Here is a 14,739-nt window from a genome sequence, read left to right as displayed (position 1 = left end):
GGCAAATCTATTAATGGGTAAAACGACACAAGATCAATGGGAGGTGTTCAAAAAAGAATTTAATGTGATACAGAACCGGTTTATACCCATCAGGAGCAAGAGCTCCACTTGCCAAAAAAAAACAGCCATGGATGCCAAAAGAGGTAAGGGACAACATAAAACTAAAAGAAAAAGCATACAAAAATGCAAAAAATAGTACAGATCCTGGCGACTGGGAGAGATACAAAGAATGGCAAAGGGTAACGAAACAGACAGCAAGAGCTACAAAAAGGGAGTATGAAAAGAAACTTGCAAGGGATATCAAAATCAACACAAAAATGTTTTACAATTATATTAGGAAAAAGAGGGTAGTCAATAGCAATGTGGGCCCCTTAAAACTGATAATGGTGATACTGTAAATGAAAAGAAGGAAATGGCAGACATGTTAAATAATTACTTTGCATCAGTATTTACAGTCGAGGAAGAGAATAACATGCCGGACATCCCAAGGAAACTAATTTTGAATCAGGGATGGGGACTCACCATAATTAATGTAAGCACATTAACAGTAATGAAGAAAATAATGGCACTAAAGAGTGACAAATCCCCAGGACCAGATGGTTTCCATCCCAGGATTTTAAAGGAAGTACGTGAGAACATTGCAGAAACCCTAACTATAACCTTTCAAAGTTTTCTCGTTTCAGGAACCCTTCCTTTAGATTGGAAAATTGCACATGTCACTCTGCTATTTAAGAAAGGTGAGAGGGGGAAACCAGGGAATTATAGACCAGTTAGCCTAACAGCTGTTGTTGGGAAATTACTGGAGTCTATAATTAAGTCTATAATATAACTGAACACCTTGAAAATTCTCAGCGAGCCAGCATGGATTTGTAAAGGGTAGATCATGCCTGATGAACCCAATTGAATTTTTTGAAGAGGTGACTAAAGGAATGGACAGGGGAATGTCTATGGATGTTGTTTATATGGACTTCCAGAAGGCATTCGATAAAGTCCCTCATAAAGAGACTGTTAGCTAAAGTTGAAGCTCATGGAATTGAGGGCAAATTATTGAACTGGTTAGGAAATTGGCTGGTCGGCAGGAGACAGAGAGTAGGGATAATGGGCAGGTACTCAAATTGGCAGGATGTAACTACTGGTGTCCCACAGGGATCTGTGTTGGGGCCTCAACTATTCCCTGTGCTTATTAACGACTTAGATGATGGGATAGAGAGCCATATATCCAAGTTTGCTGATGATTCAAACATAGGCAGCATTGTAAGCGGTGTAGATGGAAGCATAACATTACAGAGAGATATTAATAGATTAAGTGAATGGGCAAAACTGTGGCAAATGGATTTCAATGTAGGCAAGTGTGAGGTCAACCATTTTGGATCTAAAAAGGATAGACCAGAGTACTTCCTAAATGGTGAAAAGCTTGAAACAGTGGAGGTCCAAAGAGACTTAGGGGTCCATGTACATAGATCATTAAAACGTCATGGACAGGTACAGAAAATAATAGAATCATAGAATCATAGAAGTTTACAACATGGAAACAGGCCCTTCGGCCCAACATGTCCATGTCGCCCAGTTTATACCACTAAGCTAGTCCCAATTGCCTGCACTTGGCCCATAGCCCTCTATACCCATCTTACCCATGTAACTGTCCAAATGCTTTTTAAAAGACAAAATTGTACCCACCTCTACTACTGCCTCTGGCAGCTCGTTCCAGACACTCACCACCCTTTGAGTGAAAAAAGTGCCCCTCTGGACCCTTTTGTATCTCTCCCCTCTCACCTTAAATCTATGCCCCCTCGTTATAGACTCCCCTACCTTTGGGAAAAGATTTTGACTATCTACCTTATCTATGCCCCTCATTATTTTATAGACTTCTATAAGATCACCCCTAAACCTCCTACTCTCCAGGGAAAAAAGTCTCAGTCCATCCAACCTCTCCCTATAAGTCAAACCATCAAGTCCTGGTAGCATCCTAGTAAATCTTTTCTGCATTCTTTCAAGTTTAATAATATCCTTTCTATAATAGGGTGACCAGAACTGTACACAGTATTCCAAGTGTGGCCTTACTAATGTCTTGTACAACTTCAACAAGACATCCCAACTCCTGTTGTCAATGTTCTGACCAATGAAACCAAGCATGCTGAATGCCTTCTTCACCACCCTATCCACCTGTGACTCCACTTTCAAGGAGCTATGAACCTGTACTCCTAGATCTCTTTGTTCTATAACTCTCCCCAACGCCCTACCATTAACGGAGTAGGTCCTGGCCCGATTCGATCTACCAAAATGCATCACCTCACATTTATCTAAATTAAACTCCATCTGCCATTCATCGGCCCACTGGCCCAATTTATCAAGATACCGTTGCAATCCTAGATAACCTTCTTCACTGTCCACAATGCCACCAATCTTGGTGTCATCTGCAAACTTACTAACCATGCCTCCTAAATTCTCATCCAAATCATTAATATAAATAACAAATAACAGCGGACCCAGCACCGATCCCTGAGGCACACCGCTGGTCACAGGCCTCCAGTCCAAAAAACAACCCTCCACAACCACCCTCTGTCTTCTGTTGTCAAGCCAATTTTGTATCCAATTGGCTACCTCACCTTGGATCCCGTGAGATTCAACCTTATGTAACAACCTGCCATGCGGTACCTTGTCAAAGGCTTTGCTGAAGTCCATGTAGACCACGTCGACTGCACAGCCCTCATCTATCTTCTTGGTTACCCCTTCAAAAAACTCAATCAAATTCGTGAGACATGATTTTCCACTCACAAAACCATGCTGACTGTTCCTAATCAGTCCCTGCCTCTCCAAATGCCTGTAGATCCTGTCTCTCAGAATACCCTCTAACAACTTACCCACTACAGATGTCAGGCTCACCGGCCTGTAGTTCCCAGGCTTTTCCCTGCCGCCCTTCTTAAACAAAGGCACAACATTTGCTACCTTCCAATCTTCAGGCACCTCACCTGTAGCTGTCGATGATTCAAATATCTCTGCTAGGGGACCCGCAATTTCCTTCCTAACCTCCCATAACGTCCTGGCATACATTTCATCAGGTCCCGGAGATTTATCTACCTTGATGCGCGTTAAGACTTCCAGCACCTCCCTCTCTGTAATATGTACACTCCTCAAGACATCACTATTTATTTCCCCAAGTTCCCTAACATCCATGCCTTTCTCAACCATAAATACCGATGTGAAATATTCATTTAGGATCTCACCCATCTCTAATCAAAAAGGCTAATGGAACGCTGGCCTTTATATCTCGAGGACTAGATTACAAAAGGGGTATAAATTATGCTACAGTTATACAAAGCCCTAGTTAAACCACACCTGGGGTATTGTGTTCAGTTCTGGGCACCACAACTTAGGAAAGATATAATGGCCTTGGAGGGAGTGCAGCATAGGTTTACCAGAATGATACCTGGACTCCAAGGGTTAAATTACAAGGAGAGATTACAGAAACTAGGGTTGCATTCCCTGGAATTTAGAAGATTAAAGGGTGATTTGATCGAAGTTTTCAAGATATTAAGGGGAACTGATGGGGTAGATTGAGAGAAACTACTTCCGCTGGTTGGGGAGTCTTGGACTGGGGACATAGCCTAAAAATTAGAGCCAGGACATTTAGGAGTGAAGTTAGGAAACACTTCTACCTGCAAAGCGTGGTAGAAGTTTGGAACTCTCTTCTGCAAACGGCAGTTGATGCTAGCTCAATTGTTAACCAATCAATCTCAGATTTAAAATTAACAAAAATCAAAGGTATTAAGGTGTATGGTGCTAAGGCAGGTATATGGAGTTAGGTCACAGATCAGCCATGATCTCATTGAATGGCGGAACAGGCTCGAAGGGCTTAATTGTCCATTCCTGTTCCTATGTTTTTATGAATGAATGAACTGTGCCAGACCTCAGTATTGTCACTGGAAAGATTGTCACTTTTCCGATGAATAATTCATATCGCTTTTTGTTGTCTTCCAGGGCCTTCACGACTTCAAGAACAATCAGGTGAAATGGAAGACATCGATTCCTCAGAAGAACTCATTCCTTCTGAGGATGCACCATCACAGAACATAGAGCTATAAACCAATGCAGATACTCGCACTTCGGTGGGTCCTGTTGAACAGATAGTTGGGTTGCCACCTGGTGATTCACCACTCGTGTGTACGAGCAGACACTGGTGGAAAGGGCAGCTATGGAGAGTCTGCATTGGGGGACGCACTCCTCTCCAAGCTCTGCTCAGCTGGACACAGATGCTGAACCCCAGGGGCCATCGTTGAGGAGAATGATAGGAGGTACAGCTGCACCTTTGCGAGGTACTAGAAAATGTGCCATGCACTCTCCACAATAGCGGAGAGGATGGAGTATGGAGTAGAAGCAGTAGAAAGAGAAAGGCTAATCAATTGTAGTCCACAAGGGCGTTTGACGAAATGTCATGGTGTTCATTTACGCCGCATTAAATGTAATCATTATTATCACCACCATCACCATGTCTTGGCCATAACTGAGTCACATCTGTGAAGTCGCCCTTTCATTTGCTTCATCATGATTGCCAAGACATGACGACACACATTCGGCGGGTGTGCAATGGGTGTGTGTGTGGTTGAAGGTCTGTTTTATGCAAAGGGGGGGGTGCTGGTGGTGCTGCTGGTGGTTGTTCCAGGTGGCCTGAGTATGTCAAATTCTTCACATTGCACATCTCATTATGAGAACCTGTTAGATACGAGGGCATCTCTGGCTTCACGGACAGCAATTTGTGCGACTGCTCTGGCGATGGATTCCCCAACATCATTTTCCTCCTCATCCTCTTCGTCCTTGTCCTCCTCAATGTTGGCATCAGCAGAGGATGCTTGATGAGCGCATTTGACCTTCTCCACCTGTAACCTTCTCCTTTGTGCTATGTTGTGCAGGATGCAGCACACAACAGTTATTCTGGACACCCTCGCTGGCGAGTACTGAAAGGCTCCCCCAGATCTATCCAGGCACCTGTAGCACACCTTCAGCATGCCTATGGCTTGCTCAATAACACACCTGATGGTGATGTGGCTCTGGTTGTACTGCTGCTGTGCCTCATTGGGTTTTTCCACAGGTGGCATGAGCCACGTCTGCAGGGGGTATTCCTTGACTCCAAGGAGCCAGCCCCTAAATCTGTCGCCTGTCTAAAAAGAGGTCCAGAATGTTGGACTCGTGCAAAATGATAGAATTATGACAGCTGCCAGGGGATCTGGTGCACACCTACAGAAATCTCTTTCAGTGGTCGCACTCCAGCTGTGCATTGATGGAGTGATAGCCCTTTCGGTTTATGAACATTCCTGGCTCATGTGGAGGTCTACGGATTGCTATGTGTATGCAATCGATTGCACCCTGCACCCATGGGAAGCCATCCGGAGAGTTGAAACTCACTGCCCTCTCATTCTGGCTGATATCATCGCGAAGGAAGATCACGTAGTCGGATGCCCTGGCAAACAAGCCATCCCTCACCTGTCTTATACACTTATGTGCAGACAACTTACACACCCTGGAGATGTCACCGGTGGTGCCTGGAAGATTCAGAGGCCAAGAAATTGACTGCAACGGCAGTGCGTGGCCACCAGGTCCAGCTGGGAGCAGTTCCTCCTGAAGGAGGCTGCAGATGTCTGTGATCACCTGCCTGCGTAGGCACTGCTCCTCAGAGTTCCAGGAAGCTCAGCCTCTGCCTGCATACCCTCTCACATGGGTAGTACCTCCTGTGACATTGGTCCCCTCTCTGCTCTTCTCCAAGTTCTTGTTGCGCACCTCTGCCTTGTGCACCTGCAGATACCAGAACTGCACAATTATCATCACGGATGGTGATGTTCCTCCTCCTCCTCAGATGTACCGTGGAATAGATCCATTGCGTCCCCCCCCACCCCCGCATCTGATCTAGTCAGTTTGAGGGGCTCCAAAATGTTGGTAAATTTGTGTGAACACAAGAATTCTCAGTCTCAACAAAGAAAACTCAGTCTAAACACAATGAACTCCCAACCAAATGTTTGCCTAAGAGAACTGAGTGCCCAGCTGCAATACCCCACCTTTTATTTAGATATGTCAATCACTGGTTTAAAGGCCAAATGAGCTTCGGCTGCAACTCACCTCCGTTTCAATGTCATGTTTCAGAAGCCATGGGAGACGCGTTCAAGAGAAGTTAAATATCAGTTTCCGTTGCGGATTCCATAACAAGTTAAGCACCTCAAGTGTTTTAAATTACCTATATTGTCCCTTTAACTATCGGCCCGCAAGCTTTAAGTGAGGACAAGATTTCCGGGTTTCTGTTGCGTGCATGCATTTTAACGCACCTGAATTAAACCTGGAAGTGAACGCTTTGGAGCCGGGATCTACTCCCCGGTCCCGCTGAAGAAATCAACTATTTTCACTACCAACCCATCCCCAGCCCACCCGTTCATGGGAGTTAAAATTACCCCCCCTGGAGTCAGTTTCCACATGTATGCTGACAACACTAAGCTCTTTCTCACCACAACCTCTCTCAACCCCTCCACTGCCTCCATCTTGTGGACCTTGGCTGATATGAGCTAACTCAGCATACAATATGGATTGATCCTAGGAGTTTTCTGATTTACACAGGTCATTGCCACAGCTCAGGATAGATTTAGCCTGTAAGCCACTGTGGAGCTGCTGAAAGCACATCTCAAAATTTTACTGGTTACAAAAATCAGTAATACAATTGCCAAAAAGGCCTGTCCATGTTAATCACACTTACTTCTCAAAGTGCTGATCAGAAATGGGGAGACAGTATGTTTCTAGGATCTTTCGTAATTCAGCAAGGCAAATTGTGCCAGTTCTCTCAGGATCACTCTTCATAAGAGCCTTTTGCATTTCTTTCCAATTGTGTTTAATTTTGTCACGTAGAATATTCTCCACCTGGTTAGAAAGTTGAGCAGGAAAAATCATTGTAAATGTAGGGAGACAGTGGTTGGGTAGTGTTTTTAGACAGAAAGTAAACCATCATGTGAATGACCCCTGAACTCCATATGTGCAATGTTAAACATGTGCACAAATAGATTATTTTATTTAAGTGTTCATTGCTCAGCTGCACACAACATATATCCTTCTGTCTTTTAAAAAAAAATTGGTAACTTTGAGACAATAAAGATTGCTGTGAGTAAACCAGGTTTTGCAGAAACTGGAAGTCAGTGGTTTAATTCTGCTGGTAGAAAAAACTGCAGCACCTCACAGAATCACTCTCCAAAACTATTATACAGCCATCACTGCACAGTCCAGTGCATTTATTTTTGTTTACTAGTTATGTGATAGTACAGATGCTTTTTACACCACAGCATAAGCCTGTTAAACACTTTCATGGTCATGTGCTGCTTCTATTTATAGATCAAACATTTGGATAATGTGTACTGCCTTGCAACACATGTCCTCTCTTCTCCATCCAAGTATTTGTTTATATAATATATAAAATTCAGCATTTCCATTATAGAGATTCTAAATGTGAAAATTTGAAGTCTCACTCAGAGTCCATTTGGTATTGGGAATTTTTTATTTAATCATGCTAATGCAACAGGAGTGTTCTTCTGACATTAGGGTTGGGACACATTGTTGGAGCAGAGTAGATCATCAGAGTAGATATTCCCCAGCAATGACATCCCCATTTTCTTAAGCACAAAAACACAACTTTATAAGGAACACTGATGGTGAGGCATATATCTTGTGCAAACAAACAAGTGTAGAATGTTTTACAGAAATAAGCAGATAGAATTAACTTACAGTCTTCCACACTGCTGCCACAGAAGTATTCTTTTTGACAGTTTTAGTTCCATTCAAACACTTTTGGCTCTTCTATTCAGGAAAATAGAAAAAAATTAGCTGTATCAAACTGTGCACTATAGATTTTAAGTAATATTTACAGCAGTACCAGCATTTTGCAGCATGTTATGAATGATAGAAAGTTAGAAAGAAAGAAAAGAGGAAAAGAAAAGAGAAGAAAAGAACTTGTACTTAACTTGTGCCTTTCACAATCTCAGTCTGTCCCATGGTGACTCAAAGCCAATGAAGCATATATAGTGACTCATGCTATGCTGAAATAGATTGTATGATAGAAAGGTTCTACAAGAATCTGAATGACAAGCCAGCAAAGGACATTTTACAACACAATTGAAGTGAGGAACAGACCTTTGCTGGGTGGAATTGGCCTACAGCTTCCATATACTTCACTTCTTCTTAGTGACTTCCTTATCAGACTTAGATTTAAATTATTTGCAACTGAGAATTGTTGGCCAAGCACCAAGCCTCAAGAGTCACTTGCATCCATGATCAACCCTGACACTACACTTGTAACTATGCTTTGTAACAAGAAACCCTTCATAAGAAAATTTTGAATGGAATATTAGAGGCTCTGTAGATTAGATGATCAAAGTTCTGGTTTCTGGAATGGTAAATTCAGTCAGTTTTGAGAAGAGGCTAGTCTCTATCCAACCAGTGATTCCCATGGCTATTTCCATATGTTGTTGCCCTTCTGTGGATTAATTCTCAAGGATCTGTAACAGCACTATTCACTTCATTACCAGCTGTGGTAAAGTTTGATGAATTTAAAGAACAGACTGTGTATTTTGATCAAATTAGTAGGATTTTATCTTTAATGTGAAAGAAAAGTATTCTTCTACTGTATTGTGTGATTGAACCAGACAGGCAAAATGGTCACATCTGCCCCAATGTGCACCAATGTTCCATACCACCTGTTTTTCTTTTGTGAATTGAGTATATGTATAATGTATAAAGTATTATTATGTTTTGTCAGAGATTCATAAGTGTTGGATTTGACACCCAGGGGTTAAAAACAGGAGGTGGAAACAGGACACAAGTTCTTCTGAAATCTGATGCTTGATCAGACAAAAAGGGGGAAAAAAATAGGATAGGGCCTATTATTGGGTGGGGGTAGCATGATCCACTATTACCCCGCACCCAATGGCTCCTGCACAGGCAGGACGAGACTTTCGTCAGGCCTGGGGACTTACCTGCAAGCAGGGTTCCGAATCAGCATTGAACGAGGATTCAATGCAATTTGCACTTTCCACCAGCAGGGTCAGTTCCAATCTCTTAAAGGCAGGCTGTCTCTTAAAAATAGCTGGTACCTGTTATTTGCTGAAAATAACAATCTGCTGTCTGCACGGAGTCTGATCAGAGATCAGACATCACACACGTACACCCCCGGATGCAGCTCCTGTACACCCCCGGATGCAGCTCCCATCCCTTGTTTACGAACTGATGAGTTATGTTAAAACATTGAATAAAGGTTGCACACTACTAAATCTCACATCCACCAATCTGCATGCCAGCCCTCACCAATCTGAGTTTGTACCAGGCCTGCGAGAGTGTGTGCACCAAGATTCTCTGCTGATGCAATAAAGGTCTTGGTGCAAAAGCTGGACAGAAGGAGGGACATCCTATATCCACAGGGTGGTGGGGGGAGGGGGCAAGAAGCCCTCCAGACATATACCCAAAAGTCAGTGGGAGGCAGCAGGGGACAAAGTCAATGCCAGGCACACAGCATCATGAACATGGATGCAGTGCAAGAAGAAGTTCAATGCTTTGACATGAGTGGTCAAGGTGAGTGAGGTCAACTGTCAAGTGGCATCTCCTACAAAATGCACCACTGCTCCATGTACTACACCCCCCATCACCCACATACCAACAAACTCTTTCAATCAGTACTCAACTCTTCCAATCAGATGCTTCCTCTCACCCTTACACATTACCACTGTTGCAAGCCACCCACCCACAACTCACAGGCCACACACACTGGCAGCTATTCAACCATGACAGGCACATCACCCAGACATGCGTCCCACTTTCTTGCATGAGAAGGTGGCACATATCAGGAGGCAGCATTTAGCCTCGAGCCTGTTCCGCTATTCAATGAAATCATGGTGGACCTGTGACCTAACTCCATATACCCGCCTTAGCCCCATATCCCTTAATACCCTTGGTTCACAGAAATCTATCAATCTCATATTTAGAATTAATAATTGAATTAGCATCAACTGCCTTTTGTAGAAGAGTGTTCCAAACTTCTCCCACCCTTTGCGTGTAGAAGCATTTCCTAACTTCGCTCCTGCACATCCTGGCTCTAAATATTAGGCTATGTCCCCTAGTCCTAGTACTCAAGTATAGGAGACATCGAAAAACAGTTACAAATGGCTCGGCAGCCAGAAGCTATAATCCAGCAACTAACCTTATATGGTCCCTTTAAATAGCACTGGTGGAGGTTCTCCAGGCACTCTAAGACAGGTTCAGATGGTCGGGGTTAAGACTGTGCGTGAGTTGAGCGTTAAGTGCCAAAATGGTGTCCATCACTTTAAATCAGCATTGCACACTAATTGTATCCATTTTCTCCTCACTTTACATGCTTCCAGCGTTCGTTATCTGCGCCTGCGCTAACTCCTATACCAAGATGGCATCTGGCGCACGTCACGCTGGAAACATGCGTGCGCAGCCAAGGCGCCATCTTGGCACTTCGGGAGGCCGTGTAGCGCCGAAACAACGAGCGCTACACAGCCCAATTTAGCACCCACAGTTTGTTTCATATTCTGCTTGAGGGATCTGATGTTTGATAGAATTTTATGAGAAGACGAAATTGACTGAATTTACCATACCAGAACTTTGATTATCTAATCTACAGAGACTCTAATATTCTATTCCAAAAGTTCTTATGAAGGGAAATTGACCCATTGCAGACTTTCTCACTGTATGTTTGCATATTGAACTTATACTATTTGCCAATTTTTGTGATTCATTTTGGTAATTGATATCTTGGGGTCTGTATAGTAATATCTGCCATTTCAAGTTTGGTAGAACAGTGCAGGACTACATTAAATTCTAGCAGCAGATTACTGCAAGCTAGCTAATTCTAAATCCCTTGGGTATGCACCTCTGGGAAGACAGAATATATAAAATCTAAAGTAGATGAATTATAGGGACAAGATCATTGAGAGGAAAACCCAAAGTTGTAATGCCAGCTTGCTCCATACAGCTTGGCCATGATATGAGGTAATGCACATTTTCTTCTTTTAAATTATGACACCTATGTAAAGTATCGAAGCCCACAGTGCAGGATCCTACCAAGATTGAAAAGTGGAATAGAAGATGAGGTACATTGGAAACGATGATTACTTGTCACCAAGTTTGGATTTTAAAATCATGTAGATTCTAGGAGGAAGGGAAGACAGAAACGTAAACAGTTACACAGTTTTGAAGTTTTGGAAGAAATGAGTTAGAGTAAAGAAGGAGGAATAGTATGTAGGATGGCATTTTGGTGTTTAAGAGGAATATAAGAATAAGAGAAATAAAGGAAATAAACTCTGAAGAGAATTCACATAGAAATTACAACGTGGTAACAGGCCCAACCAGTCCACGTTGGCATTTATCTTCTACACAAAATGACCGTAGTACTATCAATAAAACAAAAACTAGAAAGGGTGCAACAGAGGGAGAGAGGAAGGTTGAAAGCTATGAGTGAAAGAAGGATAATCTATCAGGCAAAATGCTTTTTCTTGGATCTTTCAAGCCTCTAGAAAATCAATAGATGGAGTTCATGAAAAAGATCCAATGCAAACCAGAGAAAATGGGAGTTTTGGCACTAATCCCAATTGGACAGAATGTTGTAAGGTTATCACTTTCTTAATTCAAGGGCCACAAAAAAGCAGATTCAGCTGCCCTTTAACTTCAACCCAAGGTTCTTTATCAGAACTGCATGAAGGTCTTCTACAGATTATAGCCATAGGGTATGGAGTTGGACTCAGATGCAATGGAACCAGACCCATCAATAGCAGTCACCTACCAATATTCTATATTTGGCCAAAATCCAACAATAGAAACCTGCAAGTTAGGAACAGATAACCAACTTCGATCATCTGATAAGAGGAAGTTTTTCACTAAATCCACATGGGGTTACTTGGTGAGTATGTCTATTACAAAGAACTTGCATTTATAAAGCACCTTTCATGATCTCAGGATAGCCCAAAACACTTCACAGCCAATGAAGTACTTTTGAAGCAGCCAATTTGTGTACAGCGAGGTCCCATAAGTGCAATGAGTTAAATGACAAGATAATCTGTTTTTGGTTGTGTTAATTAAAGGATAAGTGTTGGCCAGGACACCAGGAGAACTTCTCTGCTCTTCTTCAAATAGTGCCATGGGATCTTTTACATCCACCAGAGGGGGCAGATGGAGCCCCAGTACTGCACTGAAGTGTCAGCCTGGATTATTGCTCAAGTCCTGGAGAAGGGCTTGAGCCCACGATCTTCTGACTCAGAGATGAGAGTGCTATTGTGTGCTTAAATAAAATGTCTTCGACTGGGCTATCAAGCTTTGGATGATGCTCTGAACTACTCAAGGTTGGATCTCTGTTTAGGAGATTACCCCAAAGCCCTCAAATTTAGTACAGTCTTATAACACACTCCCAATCATTGCTTGTCCTCTGTGTTTGACTTTGGAGTGAGTTAGAATTTTAATATTCCAAAGCTTGTGGTGTAGTGTACCCTGTAGTATTCTTGATCTGGGACAGGGATGAAGAATATTTCTGCAAAGGAGAAATGAAAAAAAGAGAAATATTTGAGACTTTTTCACAAATTATTTTCTATTGTAATCCTCCACTGACACTAGTGTATCTATTAATAAACTTCATACAGCTCCACAGCATCTTTCCACAAGTCACAGTGATAACCCTAAATTTATTCACCAGCAACTACTGCCTCTTCCCTGTACCCCATACACATACATATTATCCTCTATTTGGTTCAAGATAAAAGAATGATATGTTTAACATACTGTTTCTTCATCAGTTTCAATCAAATCCAGGATCTGGTTATAGTGGACAACACCTCTGTGCTCCGGATCCAGCAACAACATAAGCTCCTTAATCTGTTCATCAGTTATTCGTAAATAGGGAATGTGCAGAATTCGACACAATTCTTGTCTAGTGATTATGCCTTTGTGATTCTGTAAGGATAAACATAAATTTTCTTTACTGCAAATACATTCAACAATAAACAATGATTTCAGATAAGCAACAATGCTAGTCACCTAAACCCAAATTTCTTATATATTACACACTAATGTACACCCCTAAAAAAAATTTCAGCATTTCTGTTACAGGGTATGATTGTAATTCTGAAAAGCTGAAATACGTTCTAGTTCCAGATAGCAATGGTCATTAAGTGCAAGTAAACATCAATAACTTACATTATCAAATATTAAGAATACCTCCTTCAGTGCAGGGTATCTCTCCTGGAAATATTTATGCAGCTTCTGGAGAATGTCTCCACACTTCCTGTTCTCATTTAGACCTCCAACAGAATCCACACTGTGACAGGATAAATGTCAAAGTTTGAATAGATATAAAATGATGGTGAAGATTGGAGAGGGTATTAAAGCCTGGAATTTACTTGAAGGATTCAAACAGCATTATAAACTGCAAAATCAGCACCAAAGCAATAAGAAGGACCAAGTTTAAAAACACAGACTTTCAGGCCACTATGACTTTAAATCAACAGAAAATAATCTTTTAGGTATATACATAGTAATAAAACAATTAACAATTTTAACTTCTTAATCTCGTGCTGTAAACTTGACTCAGTTAATGAGTCAGCAGGTTGTGGGCTCAAACCCTACTCCAGGACCAGAGGATATAATCCAGGCTGACACGCATGCAGTATGGAAGAGTGCTGCATTGTTGAAGGTGCTGCCCTTCAGATGAGACATTTAACCCATCTGGTATAAAAACAGATAATGCAGCAGGTCAGGCAGCATCTGCAGAGAGTGTTAAAATTTCAGGTCGATGACCTTTCCAGCATTTCCTGTTTTTATATCAGATTTATTTTAGTGTTCTGGTAGTTCACCTGAACATTAAAGTAGCAATGGCAGTATTTGAAGAACAGAGTTATCGTGGGATCCTGGCTAATATTCTTCACAAAACCAACATCAGAAAAATCTGAGTCACTTGGTCATTCGTTGGAACGTAGGAACAGGAGTAGGCCATTCAGTCCTTCGAGCCTGCCCCACCATTCAATTAGATCATGGCCAATCTATACCTCAACTCCATTTACCCGCCATAGCTCCATATACCCTAATTCCCTTACTCAACAAAAATCTAGCGATCTCAGTCTCAAAAGCTCCTCCAACTGTCCCAGCATCCAAGCCTTTTGGTGGGGGGGGGGGGGGGGGGAAGAGGGAAAGAGGAGAATTCCAGAGTGCTTCTTGATTTCTCTCCTAAATGGTCCAGCTCACATTTTAAGTTTATGTCCCCTTGTTCTTGATTCCCCCAAAGGAAATAGTTTCTCTGTATCTAACCTATAGAATCTTTTTTAACATTTTAAACACCTCGATCAGATCACCCCTCTATCTTCTATACTACAAGCCAAGTTTATGCAACCTGTCCTCATAATTTAACCCTCTAAGCCCCAGTATCATTTTGGTGAATCTGCACTGCATCCCCTCCAAGGCCAGTATATCCTTCCTGAGGTGCAGTGCCCAAAACTAAACGCAGTACTCTAGATGGGGTCCGAGGAAGGTTCCTATACAAATGAAGCATAGTTTCCATTCCTTTGCAATCCAACCCCCTGGAGATAAAGACCAACATTCCATTAGCCTTTTTGATTGTTTTTTGTACCTGTCTACTAATTTTAAAGGTTTTGTATACTTGGACTCCCAAATCTCTTTGCTCCTCTGCAATTCCTAGTTTCTCACCATTTAGAAAATACT

General features: G+C 42.1%; 1 protein-coding gene across 3 annotated transcripts in view; it reads right to left on the bottom strand.

Annotated features, from left to right (window-relative positions):
* The window catches only part of efcab6 (EF-hand calcium binding domain 6), a 108,394-nt gene that overhangs the window by 54,837 nt on the left and 38,818 nt on the right, over window positions 1-14,739 (bottom strand). For all 3 annotated transcript variants that reach the window (XM_067999787.1, XM_067999788.1, XM_067999789.1), the window contains exons 12-15: window positions 13,243-13,342; window positions 12,808-12,978; window positions 7,750-7,821; window positions 6,734-6,894 (exon numbers count right to left, since the gene is read on the bottom strand). In XM_067999787.1, coding sequence (XP_067855888.1) covers window positions 6,734-6,894; window positions 7,750-7,821; window positions 12,808-12,978; window positions 13,243-13,342 — 504 coding nt within the window. The remainder of the gene's footprint in view (window positions 1-6,733; window positions 6,895-7,749; window positions 7,822-12,807; window positions 12,979-13,242; window positions 13,343-14,739) is intronic.

Source organism: Heptranchias perlo, chromosome 18 (genome assembly GCF_035084215.1).
Source record: "Heptranchias perlo isolate sHepPer1 chromosome 18, sHepPer1.hap1, whole genome shotgun sequence".
NCBI lineage: Eukaryota > Metazoa > Chordata > Chondrichthyes > Hexanchiformes > Hexanchidae > Heptranchias > Heptranchias perlo.
Note: the sequence above shows the minus strand (reverse complement) of the source record. Positions and strands in the feature narration are given on the sequence as shown.